Source organism: Grampus griseus (genome assembly GCF_964374135.1).
Source record: "Grampus griseus genome assembly, chromosome: 9".
NCBI classification, from domain to species: Eukaryota; Metazoa; Chordata; class Mammalia; order Artiodactyla; family Delphinidae; genus Grampus; species Grampus griseus.
In genome coordinates this window covers 15,417,316-15,439,087 of record NC_139003.1, presented here as the reverse complement: position 1 = coordinate 15,439,087, position 21,772 = coordinate 15,417,316, and the positions used below count along the sequence as shown (strand labels likewise).

The following is a 21,772-nucleotide window of genomic DNA, read 5'->3' as shown; positions in this document are numbered from 1 at the left end:
GAATAAAAGGAAATAAAACGAGGATGTGAGAGAGGAGATAAATGGATGAAGAAATGAATGGCAAAGTGAGAATCTATACTTGCATTCACTTGAGTGTAAGGATGCCTAAAGCAACTCTGGAAGGATACATATGAAAGAAAGAAACTAGGCTCTCCGGGCAGAGCAGGAAGGAGACTAGGTGGATGCGGAATAGGATAGGAGAGAGAATTTCAGTGTGTAGCGTTTTATACTTTTTGGTTTTCAAACCAATTAATATATTATCCAGAAAGAAAGAAAGAAAGAAATGCATTTAAAAATAAGAAGGAAAGAAGCGAATGGTTGACAACCAGGGTCTCAGGAGACAGGACTGGAGACAGGTCTCTGTCCTTCTCCCCAATGGATGGTTATTTGTTTTCTTCTTTTTCTTCTCACTCCCCATCATTGGTCCTAGTCTGCTTCTCTGCAACGCCGCTTATGCCTTACACCTGACCTAGACTTCCAGAATTTTACTTAGCCTTCTAGGAAACTTCAGAGTTTGTAACAGACATCTGCCCCTTGCTGAAATGGATGAAATGCTCATCCGGAGGAAAGGGCGGCATCTTGTCAAGGCTGGTCTTGGCTTGCCTCTGGCTTTCGTGACAATCACAGGCCTGGGGATCACAGCAAAGCAACAGCACCGAACAGACAGAAGCACCTCCATCACTCAATGACACTCTCCTGGGAGCCTGCATGGTAACCTGCATTTCTTACCAAGTTACATCGGAGCAGGTGCCTCAGCATAGCCCTGGGAAAGGAGGGAGGAGGGCAGGAAAGGGAACAACAGCAAGAAGGCTGCAAACAGGTGCAGAACGAGAGAAAACAAGTCAGAGATTCCCAAAGTCAGCATTCCTCACCTGTTACCAGTTTTACTAAAGCGAGACTAAAATAAAGCAAAGATATGCTCCCTTGCTTTATGAAAAACGTTTAAACACACACACACACACACACACACCAGGTGCTTCGTGAACTATTACTATCCAGGGGAGCAAAGTCATTCACATTATGAATTATTTTACACTCAAGAATTAGGCTCAACTTTTCTTATGAAAAGGTACATGAACATCATTCAGAACTGTCAAGACGGCAGTGGAAGAGTGGGCACAGAAGCGAAAAACTAAAGTTCGCAATTGTTAAGGTTGTATTTCTTTTCTTTTTTTTTTTTTTCAGTACACGGGCCTCTCACTGTTGTGGTCTCTGCCGTCGTGGAGCACAGGCTCCGGACGCACAGGCTCAGCGGCCATGGCTCACGGGCCCAGCCGCTCCACGGCATGTGGGATCTTCCCGGACCGGGGCATGAACCCGTGTCCCCTGCATCGGCAGGCGGACTCTCGACCACTGCGCCACCAGGGAAGGTTGTATTTCATAAGCAACTTCCTTCAAACACAGGGAAAGCTTAGATTCACATGCACCATGGAAAATAATTTTCCCCCAAATCCAATTTCTAATTGACTCAATTAATTATTCCAGCCCCAATTTACTTCCTGAGGTCAAATAAAGACAGGCAAGACTTAGGTTGGTTGAAGGTGTTTGCTTTTAGAGCTGGTTCTATGGGGCTGCTGAGTGCTATGGGGTGATGGAGGATTTCCATCATTCTCGGGGTGTGCGCCACATCCTGGCCGAGCGGGAGGGGCAGGTAACAAAGGTCCTTTTGAAAGCAGCCAGAGGATGGAGACCACACTGTACTTGATGCAGAACCCTGCTGGGCAGATGGGCCCCCTAGCTCAGCTTGGGGAAGCAACTGGATGAGGAACCAAATGAAGTACCTAACACCACTCCCAGAATGAGCTTAGGCATGAGGTCTCTGCCACCTGTAAGGAAGACACGCTTAGGACAGATGTGGGGAGGGGCTGGAGAGACAGAGAGAGCACAGATCCCATTTTCTCCACTCAGCAATGATGTGTTCATACCTCTGCCTTGTCAACACTTACAGCCTGTCCACACTGAGCAATATTTACCCCTAGCAGAGACTGGAAGAGAGACAGTAAGATGAAATATAGTCTCAGTATATATTAAAATTAACAGTTAAGGAGGCATCCCTGAGGAAAAGGTCACATGCAATTACCAGGGAATGGTGAGATAAGGCCAGATCCCATGGCTGTGTGGTTACAATTACTGTGACGAAACATAATTCACAAGGCACAATAGGTAAAAATAAATACAAAAAGCAAATACAAAATTACAAGCAAAATAGAGACAGGTAATGAAATTAGTTCTTCCAATCTGGCTAAGCCATTCTCAAAGTACACACATTCATAAAATAGGTCAAGATAGTCTATATTCTTTTTTTGGTTTTCTTTGTTTGTTTGTTTTTGCGGTACGCGGGCCTCTCCCTGCTGTGGCCTCTCCCGTTGCGGAGCACAGGCTCCGGACGCGCAGGCTCAGCGGCCACAGCTCACGGGCCCAGCCGCTCCACGGCATGTGGGATCTTCCCGGACCAGGGCATGAACCCGTGTCCCCCGCATCGGCAGGCGGACTCTCAACCACTGCGCCACCAGGGAAGCCCAAGATAGTTTATATTCTTAATGCTCAGTGTCCTACACCCCTATTTTAAAATTTTTTATATAATATTTGCTGTATCAGAGATGGAGACTGAAGGACAAATAATGACATGTGAACTATGAAACAAAACTTCCCCTGAACTCTTCCAAGAGAAAACCCCAAGGAAGCTGCCTCTCCTCCCCTGAGCCTTTTGGGGACAAACCACTGGTGCTGCCTTCATGCTTCCATTTCAGTACAGCAATTTATTACTCTACCTTGAAAGATGTTTTTTGAATTAGAAAGAGGTTTAAGGCCATCAACCTCAGATATGTGTTTTTATAGATGAGGAAACTAACATGCAGGTCTAAATCACACAGCAAATATGTGGCAGAACCCAGATCTCCCGATCCATTAAAGAAACAACTAAACATGTAGATAAAGATGTGTGCACAGGGACTTCCCTGGTGGTCCAGCGGTAAAGAATCTGCCTTACAATGCAGGGGATGTGGGTTCGATTCCTGGTCAGGGAAATAAGATCCCACGTGCCGTGAGGCAACTAAGCCAGCGTGCCACAACTACTTAGCTTGCATGCCTCGACTAGAGAGCCTGTGTGCCACAAACTACAGAGTCCACACACTCAGGAACCTGCGCACCACAACTACAGAGCCCACGTGCCCTGGAGCCTGCGTGCCAGAACTAGAGAGAAGCCCTGTGCCACAACAAAGAGCCTGTGTGCTGCAACTAAGACCCAATGTGGCCAAAAATAAAATAAAATAAATAAATATTTTTTTAAAAAAAAAGATGTGTGCACAGGGCTTCCCTGGTGGCGCAGTGGTTGAGAGTCTGCCTGCTGATGCAGGGGACACGGGTTTGTGCCCCGGTCCAGGAAGATCCCACGTGCTGTGGAGTGGCTGGGCCCGTGAGCCATGGCCGCTGAGCCTGCGCGTCCAGAGCCTGTGCTCCACAACGGGAGAGGTCACAGCAGTGAGAGGCCCGCGTACCACAAAAAAAAAAAAAAAGATGTATGCACAAATATGCTCACTGCAGCATTATTTATAATCACGAAACACTGAAAGTAACCAAAAGAGTAAAACGGAAGGGCAAAGTGAATGAATTAGGGTACATCCATACAATGGAAATGTTATGCAGCCAGTAATGTTACATGTTTAAACCCTTCTTAATAACAAGGCAAAGAGTTATGATAGAATATTAAGGAAAAAACCTGAATATAAATTTATGTACTATTAATGAAGAAACTGATAGGAAAAAGAGACTGAAAGGAAATATGTCAAAATAGTAAAAATATCTCTGGAGAATAATTCAGAACATGAGTGACTTTTTTTTTTTCTCTAGTTTCATACTATTTCTAAATTTCCTAGACTGGGAATATATTGTCCCTGGATGATCACACGTGGACATGGCCTGCTTCTGCCTGCTCTGCTTCGTATTTTATGATGGTAATTATTACATAGAAGCCTTAGTGGGTCAAGTGGCCCATTTAGAGTCCCTTGACTTAAGAAGAGTCAGTGAGTACCTTAATATATGTTATAAATTGCATAACTGGCTCCAGTTCTTCGTTTGTCCCTCTATCCCTGTCCTTTGCCATGTAATTTTGCAGTGCCCTCCTACTGGGGACTAATCCCTACCCTGGGATTGGCCACATGACTGGCTTTGGCCAAGAGGATGTTAGCTTTGCAACACAAGTAAAGTCTTGAAATGCACTTGTACAACTGAACTTACACACTTGTACCTTTGCCATCACACTTATGAGAAGGATGTGCCAGGACAATCTACTGATCCCAGAAGGAGGACAGACACATAAATCAGAGTTGCTCCCAGATGAGCCTGGCCAAGATCAGCTAACTCTCAGCCTTAGACGTGTGAGTGAATCTAGCTGAACTCAGCAAAATCACCCAGCTGCCCCTGACCCTCCACGCCTAAATCAGCCAACCTCCAGCCAAGGCACAGACATGTGAACTCTAATAACAAATGATTGTTGGCAAAGCTAATGAGTTTAGTGGTGATTTGTTATGCAGGAATACAGCTGGCTGATACAATACAGCTGCATGTGTATACAAGAAATTAAATCCATTACATCAGAACCTATGGCAACAAATAGTTACACCTTGTTCCCATAATAATTCCTCTAAACCACCAACTGTGAACCACATCAATAAATATTTGTAGATTGACTGACTTGATCTACCAATTATATAATAAAATAAATGATTTCAGTTGAAGAAAGTTAGCCAGTAAGAAGTTTGGTGAGAACATTCCAGTGGCGGTTGAAATTAGAGAAAAAAGCTTTCATTCTGAACTACTAGGTATTGACTTATACTCTGTCCCTCAGTGGATCAAATTGGAGAAAACAAAATGACAAATGTAACCTGTGAGATAGGGGGTTAACAAAGGATAAAGGGAAAGGGAACCAGCCGAATATGTATTACAATTTTTCTATGTGACCTTATTTTTGTAGTTTTATTTCATTGGCAAAAGATCAGAAGAGCACCATGGCTTAGAACTTAGATGGTTGAGTTATTGATAAAACTGCAAAAACAAGATTCAGTATACACTCTATATACTGTCCAATTTCTAATACTAATACTCAGATAGTGAGTGAAAAAATTTTTTATTGTAAATTGTGTCTATATGTCTTTTAAGTTTCATTTCAGAAGGAAAACATCACCCAATAAGGTCAGTAGTGCACGGTGGGGAGTAAGAAGCACAACCAGCGTATCATCTGATTTTATTGAAACAGCTCCCTGGGCTTCCCTGGTGGCGCAGTGCTTAAGAGTCCACCTGCCAATGCAGGGAACACGGGTTGGAGCCCTGGTCCGGGAGGATCCCACATGCCATGGAACAACTAGGCCCATGCGCCACAGCTACTGAGCCTGCGCTCTAGAGCCCACGAGCCACAACTGCTGAGCCTGCGTGTCACAACTACTGAAGCTCGCGCACATAGAGCCCATGCTCCGCAGCAGGAGAGGCCACTGCAACTAGAAGCCCGTGCACTGCAACAAAGAGTAGCCCCGGCTCACTGCAACTAGAGAAAGCCCGTGCACAGCAACAAAGACCCAACACAGCCAAAAGTAAATAAATAAAATAACTTTATAAAAAAATAAAAAATGAAATAAAATAAACAGCTCCCTATCAAAGGTCAAACTCGACTGGCAAATTTCCTTGGCATCACCACTTAGCTGTCAGCAAGAAAATAAAAACAAGCCACTGTCTCATGGCGATGAATCCTTCATATCCAAGGATGAAATGGAGCAGCTATGAGCAATGGGGCTAGATGCTGAGATTACCAAGATAGCGGCTAAAAACCCCACAAACCAAAACCAACATAGAGGCAACACCAAAATGCAGGTCCTCAATCATTTCCATATGTGCTGCGTAAATAATGGCACTGAATAGATACTGATTCCTGGGAAGGGGAAAAAAGAGATTAAACTCTAAATTGGGAGTAGGTAGTATCTTTATAAATATGTCTTATATATGTGTGTGTGTTTTATATATATATATATACACATACACTCATATACATATTTATATATGGTGTGTCTGTGTACTTTTAAAAAGAGAAATCACATAGGACAAATGCCACTTACATGATATACACATATATGTACCCATTAGCTATTTATATAATATGTCTAAAGTAAAAAGGAAATTTTTGTAAATTAAAGAAGTATGCCTCATCTAAATCCTTCAGCATTTGATAACTGTGTTTGCCCTTTGAAAAATTTCAAAGGAGCTGGCAAATCTTGGCCGATTTTTGACGTAAACATCTCTTAAAGGAAAATGCTAAGGCTGGGTTCTGGAGGCTGGGAGAGGGGCAAGAATGCAGTTGAATATGTCAGAATCATATGAAGCTGTAGCCCACTGCATGTTCAGACAGAAGGTAGGCGCCTGCCCGCCCAGAGTCCCCTCCCTGAGTGCCTGGACCCTGAAATCACCTCCAGTGGTGAGTGGCATGAAGAAGTGTTGAAAATAGTAAAAATAGCAAACACTGAACTGTGAGCGTTTACTACGTGCTAAGCATTATTCCAAGTGCTTTAGATATATATTAATTAATTTAATCCTAAGAGTGACCCTGGAAGGCATGTACTATGATTACCCTCATTTTATAGACAAGGACACTAAGAGATTAACTCCCTCACCCTACGTTACCCAGCTGGTATACGGCCAACCTGGCATCCACACCCAGGCAAACCAGACCCACAGCCCTGCTCCTGGCCCCTCTAGCATACTGCTTCACAAGAGACCAATGATGAAACGGATCTCTAGCCAAAAGTGAGCATTCTTCAATTAATGTTATTTTGAGCCCATAATTAGCCACTACAAAAGGTACAATATTGGTTCTTTCTATACTTCTCACCTTCGTTTATATGGACTCCTAATCCAATGTTCCTGAGGTTAAGAATTCCAGTTTAACACCAGCAAATAAGAGCTAAAATGTTCTGAGAGCTCACTGTGTGCCAGGCACCGTTCTAAATGTCTTCACGTACTTACACAGGTTTCTGTGATGGATGCGATTTCCCTTGTACACCTCCCTCACTCCATGCCTTCTGTGCTTGTGCTTACAGAACCTCTTTCCCTTACTCTGGTGTTCATGTTGTGGCCAGTTGATAAACTATGTATTTAATTATGTGGTAATTTACATAGGGCAATAATAACAAGAGCTAATATGTATTTAGTGTTTACTAATTGCCAGGCGCTGTTATAAATGCTTAATACATACTAACTCATTTACTCCCCCCAACAACAGCACAAGGTTAAGTATTATTACTATTATTCCCATTTTAAAGATCAGGAAAGGGCTTCCCTGGTGGCGCAGTGGTTGAGAGTCCGCCTGCCGATGCAGGGGACATGGGTTCGTGCCCCGGTCCGGGAAGATCCCACATGCCGCAGAGCGGCTGGGCCCGTGAGCCGTGGCCGCTGAGCCTGCGCGTCCGGAGCCTGTGCTCCGCAACGGGAGAGGCCACAACGGTGAGAGGCCCGCGTACCGCAAAAAAAAAAAAAAAAAAAAAAAAAAAAAGATCAGGAAAGAAACACAAGAGTTGAGCCACTTGCCCAGGATCACACCATTAGTAAGTGGCAGAGCCCAGATTCCAGTTCAGGCAAATTGATTCCAGAGATGAATCGCTATACTCCATCCGTGTTCTGCATTTGGCATCTCAGGTCTTCCCATAGGATACTGTGTTTAAAGTATTCATTGAATAAATATCTGTGGAGCAAATGACCGATTTCAAAAGATTTACTTAGTATATACACGCAAAAAAACCCTTGTGTGTACATTTCTTTTCCTTCATGAAAATTAATGACTCTTACCCATGAATAGAGTAAGTTTAACGCTAGATAGCTGTACATATTGCTTTCTTATACCATTCTAGCATTGCAATGGCCAGGCAAACGAAGAAGTCATGATTTCACTTCTAAAAGGGGGAAAGCATCATTATTTTCTTAACCTGTTAGAAAAAGAAAATAAAAGGTAATCTCAAAAGGATGATGAATAGCAAAAAAGCATTCACCACTAGCCCAGGCTTCAGACTCGGAAAGGAAGGCTGTTCCTCTGCTTGTCAACCCCAAGCACATCAGGTTCTTTCTGTAGCGCATCCATGTCAGGGGACTCAGCTACTCTCTGTAGGGAGATGACAGACACATCTGCCTTTTTTTTACCCTAGAATCTACCCCTCTAAGAGAGCTCAGACCCATGCTCTTGTCAGCTCAGACCCACAGCTCTAATCAAATGTGATGAAGATACAGCTATTTATCATCTCTCTGTGACTTTCTTTCCCAGGTCCCACGGCCTTGGAATATTTCAACATCAAGAGGTCTTCCCACTGCAAACAGGAAACCTAAGTCACCCATGACTCATCTCTACCCTTTCTTCAGCAAACCCGATGGTATGCTAATCCTGCTCTGGGTTTCATCTAATCCTTTCAAAATCCATTTTTTCTTTGCCATGGATGGTACATGCCTTTCCGTTTCTCCCTGCATTGCTATATCCATGCACACCTTCCCTGCTCTGGCATCATCAGACACGAGACACCATTTTCTTCTTCTAGACTCCAAAAAGAACACCATCCCACTTTCCTAAGGCCTTGTTTCCCATCAAATGCTGAGTCTCCGCCTTCCATCAGGCTACCTCATACCAGCAGCATCTGTTCATGTTTAGCTCACAGACTATTGTTTTCATTCCCGCCTATGAAAACAGCTCCTTAAACTTAGGATATCCACACTAAGCCAATGTACCCAGCCATCACTTGCCCTACTCACTCTAGAAGTCCAACCAGGCTAACCTGAAGGAAGATGATTATCATTTATGTGCTGGTCCCACCCTCTCTAGACCTGGAAGAGCCACAGTTATAGTCCTTTATTCCACCCAAAATAAAGTTACCTTGACTTGTGCATGGTGCCAGTAGATCACTTCTGTATTAGTATATTTTATGCTGAGTCTGTTGATATTCTATATATTTCCAACTTGGTTCTTATATCATCTTGGAGGATAGGGGCCATGTCTAGTTCTCTCTGAACAGCCTTCATCCAGCACTACTAAGTTTCTTCTTTAGGAAGAAGACTAAAATTAACTAACAAAGCAAATGAATACCTAGCCTCCCAATTTAATTACAGAGGAACATGACCAAAATAGAGTAACTCATGAAGATACCCTCCAGGTGGTGAGGTGCAAGACTTGGTCATTCACATATAAGCTTTTTATTCTTCAATCTACTTCGAAGCTTCTGCTTATCTCTTTATAACCTCTTTACTTTTTTTTTTTTTTTTTAAAGAACAGAAAACCCTGCTTAGCAGCCTTAATCATGGGCAGAAATGAACGAGCTGAATGTAGGATGTCTTTCTGGTGGTTCTGAAGGTCGAGCCCACATTCCTAGGACTGGCTCCTGTGGTTGCCAAACGATGTGAAGTCCTTTAACTCAAGTGTTTCAGAAAAGTCTACAGTCAAATTCAGTCCTGAAGACAGATGACTCCTGTGTAATCTTAGACTAGTGTTTCTCAAACTTCTTTTGGTCACAGACTCTTTTGAGGATCTAAAAAAATTATAAATGTTCTCAGCAGGAAAACTGACAAATGTTGACAGTCCAAAATTTTGCATATAATTTTAGGGGTCTACAGTCCATCTGAAGAACATGATACACTAACAGGATAAGAACACCTACATTTGCCCAATATAGTTGGGCCTGGGGTTCAAGGAGGGAGGAAGAGGGAAAAGAAAGAGTGAGCAAAGAAAGAACAAGAAAGGAAGGAAGAAGGGAAGGAAAGAAGGATGATGGTGGGAAAGAGAAAGAGAGAGGAGAAAAGGGAGTAAGAGGGAGGGAAAAAAAGAGAGAAATCCAATAAACTGAGAGAGCGTCTGTGCTTGAGCTATTTAGCTTATCACTTTATTTCAGGCTTGGAAGCAATTACAGAAGAATGGCATTTAATCTCAGTAAAACTGGACAAGAAGATTGGAATCATTGGCTTTCTGAGATATAATGAAATACTATCCATCACTAGAAACAAGAATTCCTAGTTTTGCTTAAGCGGTTTAAACAATGCAAAAGATGAAGAAGATTAAATTTAATGCAAACAGCAATTTTTAAAAGTTGCCTATTTATGCGTTGCCTAAAGAACTATCATCCTCCTCGATCAGGAAGGCAATCTGCTTAAGAAAGCACTGACTCCAGAGAGACCTTTGTGAATTAATACTCCCTTAAGGCGGATGCAAATTGGGGTTCAAATAATTCTGTTCCCAAACATTTGTATATCCACAGAAAAACAGCTGAAGCCAGGAACTCGACAAAGCTTTCCCCGGCAAGTTCCTCATCCGTTCATGCACGCTGTCTACCTTTGATGTCACACATCCCAAAGGGTTCCTATCCATGTTCATTACCCCCTACTTATAAAAGTACTTTTGCTGGGACTTCCCTGGCGGTCCAGTGGTTAAGACTCTGTGCTTCCACTGCAGCGGGCACGGGTTCGATCCCTGGTTGGGGAACTAAGATCCTGCATGCTGTGTGGCTAGAAAAAAACAAAAGCTGACATAGAAAGCTTTTACTCAGAGAGAAACCGGTACTTAACGAAGATGAACTGTGGATCAGAAACTCTCTGCAAAATATATCTGACCCACTGTACCTATTCTCAGCAAACTACCAGCATGGCCTATTGCAGTGTTGACTTAAAATGTTGCACAACCTAAAAGTTGAGAATTATGTTTCATTTGGCGGACTTTCTGAGGACTTAAGCCTGGAAAAGAGCCTCTCCGATAACTCTGAGGGACTGCTCCGAAGAGGTGAGGGACAAGCCGGGATATACAGGACTTTCTGCAACAAAAACCAGGTAGTTGGAACATCAAAAGATTACTGTTTATTAAAGAAAACCGGACACCTCAAGGAAATGAATTTAGCATTTTTCTCTGTGTGGGAATATGCAAGAGTCTGGGCTCATTGAAATCATTCCTTTGATGTGCACCAGAACTATCTAGGGCCAAGATCCTGCTTTTTTCCATACTGAATCCCCTCGGGGTGCAGTCTGGCTGATAGCTTGATGGCCACAACATCTTTTGTTTATTGATACGATACAGCAAGTGACACATTCTTTGTGCACAGCAGTATAGCACCTCTAAACAGAAGGAGGGGCCAGATGGGGGGAACTGAATAGTGTGTGCTTTGGCCTAATGATAAGAAAGCTTCCTGGAAAATACTGACTGATCATTTCTCCCCACACTAAGCTATCAGTATAGGTGGCATCTATGAGTTCCTTTACGCTGCCTTTATACTGATTAGCATTAAAAAGCAAAGAAATAGTGTTATCGGGAAGAGAAACGGACCCTCAACTTTTGGAAACCTGCTTATTTGCAATCATTTTAGTCGGGGTCTTGGTTTAGAAGAATCAATGTCCTAGCCCTCGGCCCACTATGTGCTTCCCTCCAACCATCACCACTGTTTCAACTCTACTCAACGCTTTAGGGCCCAAACGAAATTCTGCCTTGTTCATGCAATTCTTCCTGTGATCTTCACTGGGCGTACGCTCTGTCTTCTGAACTTCTAGTTTCTTTTCCTCTTGGGACACTGCTCATATTCGGTCTGATCAAGTATTGGGGTACAAGGCATGTTCCCTAGAGTCTGGGTGTAAGTTTTACCATCGTTGTCTCACAAGTATCTACGACAGTGCTTGACACACAGTAAGTGTTCAACAAACACAGAAGTGAAGGGGAAAGTTGCCCAGATGGTTTAGGCCAGCTCTAATCCGCATAGTCTAGAAACAAGGCTGCTGAACGGCTGACTAGCTCCACAGATGATAACTAAATACAATATAGGTATTGCTATACTGTTATCACACTCCTGACACAGGGTCTCTGCACTTGCCGTTTCCTCTGCCTAGAAGCCTCTTAGACATACACCTAGTTCTTTCCCTCATCTGCTGATCTTTGCTCAAATACTACCTTCAAAGAAAGGCCTTCCCTGTCTATCCTATTTAAAATCTCAACTCCCCCACTGCTATGGTTTGAATGTTTGTGTCCTCCCAAATTCATATGCTGAAATCCTAATGCCCCAAGTGATGGTAGTAGGAGGTGGGGCCTTGGGGAGGTGATTAGGTCATGAGGGTGAAGCCCTCTGTAATGAAATTAGTGCCCTTATAAAAGAGCTCCCCAGCCCCTTCCACCATGTGAGCACACAATGAGAAGTCTGCAACCAGAGAAGGTTCTCCCCCAACCATGCTGACACCCTGATCTCAGACTTCCGGCCTCCAGAACTGTGAGAAATATATTTGGGGTGTTTATAAGCCACTCAGTCTGTGGTATTTTGTTATGGCAACTTGAATGGATTAAGAAACTCCCCCCTCCTCCAACATCTCCCTATTTTTTTTCTGATTTATTTTTCTGTATATCACTGATCACCATCGAATACATATATATAGTTTACTTCTTTACTTTTTCTTATTTCCTATTCCCCCCTCACATCCTAGAATATAAACTCCATGAAGCAGAGATCTTTATAAATTGTGCTCAGTCTTTATCCCCCAGTGCTTAGGATAGTCGGAGGCAGATTAAGCACAAAGTAGGTGCTCAGTGAATAGCTAAGGAATACATTTTTAAAATGAATCACGAAGCACCTGTAAAATACTTACCTCTACTTGGCACTGTGCTTGATCCTGCCCAAGACAACTTCTAGAAGCCAGGAAACTGTAACCTGATCAAATACCTGCAGCCCAGTGTATCTGCACAGTGATGGGGCACGCAGAGCAGGTGTCTCCCCTGATGTATCACTAAAGGCTGGGAACATGCTTCATTCAGTCTCCTATACCTTCTCCCTTAACAACTCAAGAACCACTAGGAGAATGAATGGCTACACTGTAAGGCACTGATAACATGTGATAAAGGAGTTCAGACATGGAAGAAGCCAGTTTATAGACATCACTATGAGAAGAAGTGTGGTGGTCAGCTTCTAAGACATCCCCCCAGTGATCCTGTTTTTCTGGCATTCCCATCCTTGTATGGTCCCCAGCCACAAGGAATCAGGACTCCCCTGTGTGACTGACAGAATAACTTCCACAGCTGGGTCAGAAAAAGTATTTTAGCTCCTGCCTTGGTGTCTTGGCTCTCTCACTCTTTGGAAGGCACCTATGCTTACCACTACACCACCAACGTGTCCCTCACTCTTTGGGAAGCCAGCTCCCATGCTGTGGTGATACTCAAGCAGTGCCATGGAGAGGAACTGATTCACCAGCATCAACTTGCCAGCTATGTAACAGAACCCCCTTAGAAGCAGATCTTCTAATCTTGGAAAAGTCTTCAGATAACTGCAGCCTCAGCCAACATCCGATTTCAACCTCATGAGAGATCCTGAACCATGTGGACAAAGAATGCCACCTGCCATATCAGCAAACGAAGGATGTTGTAGCCATCAAGCCCTCAGCCACTGCATCTGTCCCCAGCTGTGCACCCTGAGGGGATCCAGGACGGGAAAGAACAAGATACTGGCCTTAGTTAAGGTGCACATCAGAGGAATGATTTCAATGAGCCCAGACACTTGCATCTTCCTATACAGAGGAAAATGGTAAATTCACTAACTCGAGATGTCTGTTTTTTTTAAATTAACAGTGATCTTTTGATGTTCTGACTACCTGGTTTTTGTTGCAAAAACTCCGACATATCCTGGCTCCTCCCTCACCTCTTCCGAGCAGTCTCAGAGCTATCAGATAGAGCTATCTGAGTCTCAGAGTCTATCTGAGAAGCTGCTTCCCAGGCTTAAGTCCTCAGAAATTCCGCCAAATAAAAAAACATAATTCTCAACTTTTAGGTTGTGCATTTATTTTTCAGTCAACAAACAGAACCACCTAAGTGAGCCAGTCCTGAATTCCTGATCCACAGAAATCATGAGAGGTAATGAATGATTACTACTGCTTTAAGCCACGAATTTGGGGAGATCTGTTACACAGCAGTAGATAACTAATACAAGAGGTATCAGAAATGACTTCCACAAAGGAAGTAGGGCTTGAAATAGAGACATCAAAGGAATTGTAGGAATAACAGAGGCAAAGCAGTAAAGAGAATACAGGGGAAACCATGAGCAAAGGCAGATACAAATATTAAACAGAAACCATACCCACACAGAACCTCAGGATTGGAAACAAATCTTAAAGGTCAATTTAGTCCAACCTTTCATCTAGCACTAGAGTCTACTTTAAAAATAAAACAACTAAGGCAGGGACTGCATGAATTTATCTAAGCTAAAACCCAGAAGAAGGCTGAGTCCTTACAGTGGCCCTCTGTGTAATGATACAATGAGGAGTATTTAGTCATAACAGAGACCATATTCCTGCATTTGAACTGAGGTCATTCCTGGAAGTGATTTAATAAGAAATTGAGGGGGAAGGAAGATGGAGTACAGAGGAGGGGAGAAGAAAGACAAAAAGGAGGAGAAGCAGAAGAAACAGAAGCAGGAGAAGGAGGAAAAGAAGGGGATCGGGAAGAAGAACAATAACAACTCTACAGCAACAGAAGATGAACGAGGAAACACTGATTTATTGAAATGCTGTATGGTGGGCGCTGTCCTAAGTTCTTTAAACACATCATCTCATTTTACCCTCACAACAGCTCCACATCCTCAAATTATTTTAGCTCTACTTCTTCCCTTCCTTCCCAGGAGTCTTCCCCTCACCCTGTTCTCCAGATCTGAGGTAGAGAAAGTGGACAAAACACAGAGAGGAAGGATTAAATCATCATGCATCTGACCTCTTGTCAGGAAAAATCTGAGAATACAGTTAAGGCTCCAGAGGGTCCAATCAAGAAAGAATCCACCCACAGATTCGAGGTCTTCCCTTCACTGAGGATATAAGGCCAGATTTCCTGGGCCGCTGGTCAGCAAACCTCTAATCAAAGGAAGAGTAGATCTGAGATGGGAAAGAAAAAACCTAGAGCATTCTCTGTCCCAAGATATGATGCTTTACTGATCCCAGAGTTGGTTCTTTTAGAGGCCAGTAGTAGACCTAAGAACCCCAACTGGAGGAGGGATTCCTCCACAAAGCTAATAGCCTATTTGTGAAGTTAATAGGAAGCATTTGCCTTTGACCCAAAGAAGCAGGAGGGAGCTTGTTCTGTAGGTAGCCACTTCACAAGATGTTGCCATGTGTACAGTGGTATAGGAAGGGAGGGGGACATCCAGGTCAAGCCAGAGGATATCACGTTAGTGACCATCTCCCACACTTTTCATCCTCCTGGGAGAAGAGAGCATATGTCAAACTAGTATTAGAGAATATAATTTTCAAAACTTAACTCAAGATACTAAAATAGCTGATTATACTTCTAGGAAAACAAACATAGAAAATTAAAGTTTAAAAGTATACATACAGCCTATACCAATTAAAGGCCTATGGATTAATAGTCAAAACATCTGAACATCTCTAAGGTCAGGAAAACTAAACCTTTAACACATACCATACTAATGGCATTGATAATGGACATGAAAGGGTAACCAATGAAAAAAGTCGTAGGGATGCTAGCCAAGATCTCCTATACATGGGGTCAATGAAACATGCTGAAAATAGGTTAAGAGGATGCCCAAGAAGTGTTTACGGAAAGAATGGTCATAAAAATGATTTCTCAGAAAAAAAAATGGCATGACCTCTGAAACAATGGATGTACTGGAATTATCAACCAGATAGGCCAACTTGATTTGCAAAAGGATGCTTTGCTGCCCAGTCCACAGGGTCAGAGAAAGCAATTAGTACCATTCCGCTCTAGCAAATTCCCAGAGCACACAGTCTCAGGTAGAGAGAGGTATTCTGTGCCTCTCTGCATTTCCCCATGGCCCAAGCACAAGGCCACACACAGCAGGTATGTGGCTGAAGGGGGCGCTAATGATAACACACACTCCACACCCTCAAGGAGGTCAGAGCCAAAGGTGCCGAGGTCCCAGCTGCTTCCCCTGCTCTGGGTTTACCATCATTGAAGCTGTCACTGGCGGTGACGTGGGCGAACGGTGACTGGGCCCGAGGCTCCTCACACAGGGAGTAGCTGTGCTCAGCCTGAATGAGAGGCGCCGGGGACGTTGGGGACGGCTCTACCTCCATCGACACACTCTTCTCTGAGAGGAAAGGGTCGTTCAGGAGCTGGCCCAAGACGTTCTGGGAAAACTCATCCAGCAGCTCCGAGAAGTGCTACAAGAAACAAAGGAGGAAGGACTCAGTTTCTCTTAACCATGATCTGACATTTACACACATGTTCTAAAGCAAAAATATCATCCACTGCTTCAGATGAAGTCCCTTATACACAATGTCCAGTTATCTGTTGCTGTGTAGCAAAGCACCCCAAAGAGTGGTGGCTTACAACAGCCAAGAGTTATTATCTCTCACCACTCTGTGGGTTGGCTGGGTGGCTGTGCTGATTTCACCTGGGTTCACTGACAGAGGCACAATGAGCTGGAAGGCTGGAGGGGGCTGGGCTGGGACACTGGATGCCTGGGCCTTTTTCTCAAAGAGCCTCTAGCAGGCTGGGAGTCCTCATAGGATTAGGATGGTAGAGATGTTCCCAAAGGGAGAAAACCAAAGCTGCATGGCCTCAGAGGTCACACATCATCACTCCCTCCACATTCTTCAGGTCAAGGCAAGTGACAACGCCAGCCCAGACTCATGGGGTGGGAGAACAGACACCACCTCTTGACCAGAGGAACTGCAAAATCACATCACAGGCAAGTGTAAACAGGATGGCATGACTCACTCGGGGCCATCACTGGAACTATCCACCACATTTTGCATTGGGAATATTTTAAAATAAGCTACCTTGTATTTTTGAAGCATGAAAGTGTTATTTATAGCCAAGTGCCAAGTTCAAAGGCATCAGAGGCAGCTTCCCTCTATGCTCCCAAGTACCTGGACTTTGTCCCTTTCTAGTTTTTCCTTAATCTCCTTAATCTCTTCTCATCTTCCATCTCCAACAGCAACACCTCCCTACCCACCGCCATGCCATGACAATGATAAAGAAATGGTCTATACATATATTCACAGGGAGTCCTATATCCCTCGTTCCATGGTCCCACATTAAAGGACTGTAGCCCCATCTACTCTCCCTCACTGATAGGGGGATGTTCATGATATGAGGGTCTGTAGAGCTGGGTTTCTCAACCTCAGCACTACTGACATTTTAGATGGGTGATTTTTTGTTATGGGGGGCAGGGTTGTCCTGTGCATTGTAGGATGTTTAACAGCATTCCTGGCCTCTACTCACTACATGCCAGTAGCACTCCCCTAGTTGTGAAAACCAAAAATGTCTCCAGCCACTGTCAAATGTCCCTTGGCCAGGGCCAGGGGGGTGGGGGTGGGGGTAAGGGGAAGATCACCCTTGGTTTAGAACTACTGCAGTAGAGTATATTAAAAATAATTATAATATAATTTAATTTAAAATTTCACTTGATACCAGCTGTTAGAGCCACTTCTACCTTCTTAATGTTCCCTGAGTCACAGACCAACAGGTGTCATCCTTATTGATTAAACTTTAGGGACACCTCTGGTATAGAAAGGAAGTTAGGAAAGCAGGTACAGCAATAAGAGAACTGATTGCAAATGGTGATACTTGGGGTAGACAATGAAAACTCTTGGGATTTGCAGAGCAACTAAGTCCTACCATTGAACTGAAGTGTCAGTGAAGGTGTTACGAAAATGAATGCAGCTTAGGGAAGCGGGGGGCAGGTGGTAACCCTAAGGTTAGAGCTCTAATATTAGGATAGTTGTAGGGCAGAACTTCTGCTTTTGTAAAGGAGAGAAGCAGACAACAGAGAGGAGGCCTTGCAGGCTAGGTCCTTAAGGCAGAGTTAGATTGCTAGGTTTCCCCAACAGCACAAACATGAGATACGGCTGCATCTCATCAGGACAGAATGCAGAGACGCCACAGGCCTTGGGCACATCCTAATAGGCATGGGTAATCTGTGAGAACAAGACAGGGTGGTTGGGAGAGGGTTCTCTGTCTACAAACATATTTAGAACTGAAAGGTCCTTAGAAGCATCTAAGGTAAGAATTCCCAGATGCCAACTGTCTGCTTCACAATCACCAGAAGAATTTTGCTGTAGTTGTTTTATAATGGAATATTTCAAGCATTCAGAAAAATTAGAGAGAATAGAACCATAAATAATTACGTATTGATTCCTTTTTAAAAAATTATTTTTCCACATTGTTACTGCAACATTTTTTCTTTACTCTGTCTTTCTTTTTTAAAAAATAAAACATGAAGCTCCTATCCAATCCCCTTCTTTCCTCTCAGAGTTAACTACTACCCTGAACTTGGTGTTTATTTTTCCCATCTAGGACTTTACACTTTTACTACATAAGTATGTTTCTATTACAAACATACGCACTTTTTAAACTTTAAGTAAACAGCACCATACTTCACACCTCCTCTGCAAGTTTCTTCTTGCAAAAAACTTTTTAGGCTTATTCATGTTTACATGTGTAGCTCTATTTCATTCAGATAAATTTCTGAATTGTATTACATTGTACTTATCCATTTCCTCTTGAGGAACATTAAAAGATTTTTTAATATATGCTATTGTAATAAACATTATTGAACATAAAGGGAAATTTTAAAACATACCAATCCTATGACCCATCTTCAGAGCTTTTGACTTAGTAGGTCAAAGACAACCATATAAAAACCACCACTACCACCTGTGATTCTAATGTTCACGTCAGTTTTTCAACGATTGAAGGTTGACCGCATCTCCACTCACCATCTCTCTCCCTACACCACTTTACAATTAAGTCCCTGGAAGTTTACAAAGTCACTGGAAGTTTAAAAAGTCCCTAGAAGTTTGGACATGCTCAAGGTCAGAGAAAGATTCATGGATTTTGCAGCCATCATGTGCTAAACTTTAGATAGGTCCTGTGGATATAAAGTAATAAAGAAGAAGACAGAAAAAACCCTGCCTTCCTTGAGCTGATCGTATAGACCAGTGCTTTTCAAACTTTTATGTGCATATGAATCACCTGGGGATCTTAAGGCATAGATGCTGATTCACAAATCTAGGTGGGCCCGAGATTCTGCATTACTAATCAGCTCCCAGGTAATGCTGCTGGCCGGTGGACCGGACTCTGCATGGCAAGGAGTAGAGCAGCTTCAAGGCTAAGACTAGGATGCAGGTTTCCTGACTCTCTGATAACATGAAGCCAGGGTCTGATTCCCTAAGCGGCTCCCCAAAGACAAATTTACTGGTTACCTGAGGGTGAATATTCTGCAAGTGTTTGATGGAATTCTTTTCAAGACCAAAATTAAGGAAACAAGAAGAGAAATAAATGACACAGTGTAAAATGCAAAAGCAAGACTTGAACTCACAATCCCTGCATCCCCAAGCCACAATTCTGTCCCTGTGCTGCAGTGTCAGCCCTTGCCAGCTATGCTGGCCCATCTAAGCCTCTGGAATCCTGAGGCAAGGCTCTCTTTGATTGCCGGTGCTTTCCCATGGAAGTTGGCCATGCTGGGCTGCTCTGCTGACACCATTTTCTTTCTCCTGAGCAGCACTAATGAATGTTTTCATGAACATCCCCCGGATAACCAATAATAAACCTTCTCTAACTCTGCTAACCATCCCTGACCTCCCCTTACTTTGGATTTTGTAGTGATTATCATGTCACCAAACAATTTAGTCCTAAATGACAGGGAGTCCTGAAAAACTCATGGTTGTTAAAAAGTGCATTATGGGGCTTCCCTGGTGGTGCAGTGATTGAGAGTCCGCCTGCCGATGCAGGGGACACGGGTTCGTGCCCCGATCCGGGAAGATCCCACATGCCGCAGAGCGGCTGGGACCGTGAGCCATGGCCGCTGAGCCTGCACGTCCGGAGCCTGTGCTCCGCGATGGGAGAGGCCACAGCAGTGAGAGGCCCGCGTACCACAAAAAAAAAAAAAAAGTGCATTATGACAACCTTCCCTCTGGAAAAAGAAGCTCCTCAGAAGAAGGGAGCAACTGTGCTTAACCACCACCCACACGGAGGAACTCAGCAAAGTGGTGAGCACTGAGAAGGTCCCAGAGAGACACTTGTGTGTCTTTGGGGTCCCAAGGATACGCCCAACTTGTCCCAACCAGACGCTGTGACTCAGCCCAGCAAATTAGCTCCAGCTGGGCCTCCCTGGCAGCTATGGGCTCTGGGGCTCAGCAGACAGGTCAAGCTCCCACTGCCTGTGCAGGAACCAGGCCAGAATCAGACCATCTTTAATGCCAGTGAGAGAGGGGCATATGGTCTTGGAGGCCGAAGACCAGAGAAAGAAGCAAAGTGAGCCTCAAAGAGGGAGGCTTTCTGCCTACACACACTTTAGCAAAGGACTACTCGTGTAGTAGTTCAAGGGCTATGAAATGTCAGTTGAATTCTTTCAAAGACATGGCATAATAGCATTTTACCGTTCTGCCTAAGAGTTTCATCAAGCTTTATGGGTTTATAATACTTTCACAGCTTTCCCCTCAACCAATGTTCACATCAGTCCTGGGAAGTTGGCTTTAAACGCACTGTTCAAGGTCTCAGTCACCTACTGTTTGAGCTTCGCCTTGAACACAGATCGTCTTATTGCAAATTGACCGAACTTTCCCCACATTATTTCTCCTAGGAAAGAAGTATCCGAGCTTTACAACCCAACGGCTTGGAGAAGTTCTAACCAGGATGAAAACCTGATGCTGATCATTAATGAAGATGTTGATAGGATCAGGTGGTAGGCTCATCTGATGGACTTAGTGCTTGACTTTTAGATTTTCAGAAAATGAGCTAAGTGTTTTGCTATAAGGTAGGCATGTCTCCATGTATAGATGAGAAAACTGGGGCTCAGGGTGGTTAGGTATGCTGCCTAAGGTTGGAGATGCATAACTGAATTAATATTCCATCCCAAGGCTAGCCAGTTCCAAAGCCCATGTACTTTCTACCACGGAATGCTCCATCATTTAAGTCAGCCTCTAAAGCTGACATGTAGTAGAGACTGGATTTTAAAAAACAAAAGACAGACTCACTGACAGCCCATCCACTCATCCATTATGAACACACAGTTCTCACATTCGAAGTGTAGAAATGTGTCAGGGGTTTGTTAGATGGAGAGGCTCCTGGTATCACTCCCACGGGGCATCAGCAATGAGAACAGAAATATTTTCTTGCCCTTTGAGTGTGGTTCTGCCAAAGGGTTCAAAGCCACATCACAGACTCTCCGGTTGGAAGAAACTTCCTGTCGAGGTTAAACCTCTATCTCATGACATGAATATTCCTCATCTCCTCGGTGAAGATGCGTGCAACTTCCTTTATGAACCCTTTTCAAGGTCTGTCTCTCCATTACTGAAGACCTGGCATTTAACATCCTTCAACCTGGCCCCAACCGTCCTGTGAAGTCTTGTCCCCCTTTATTCTTTATTTTCTTAAGATTTTTTTTGATGTGGACCATTTTTTTTGATGATTTGTTTTTATTGTTTAATATTCCTTAAAATGTGAAGATCCTATTGTACTTTTCTCTAATTTTTTTTCAATTTTCTCTATAGTTTATTAATAAGTCAAAAGAAATTTTTTTTTTAAAAAAAGAGAAGCATCATAAACCTTTTCCTTCTCCTAGTTCCTGGGTCTTTTTTTTTTTTTTTTCCACACACACACACTGTATTTTCTTTTTACAAGAGATAAATAGACTGACACCAAGCATTGTAAATGCATGACCACAACAGGAGCAACAATGATTGCAATTATCAAACACGAAACACACTCATACTATGTCATAATATTGACATTCAGTCCAGGAATCCTCCACTGTTACAGCTCCTTTACTTT

General features: G+C 43.4%; 1 protein-coding gene across 1 annotated transcript in view; it reads right to left on the bottom strand.

The window, feature by feature from the left end:
• Positions 1-21,772, bottom strand: part of CREB3L2 (cAMP responsive element binding protein 3 like 2) — a 118,480-nt gene that overhangs the window by 34,015 nt on the left and 62,693 nt on the right. Inside the window, exon 2 of the mRNA XM_082661633.1 lies at positions 15,939-16,155. Coding sequence (XP_082517759.1) covers positions 15,939-16,155 — 217 coding nt within the window. The remainder of the gene's footprint in view (positions 1-15,938; positions 16,156-21,772) is intronic.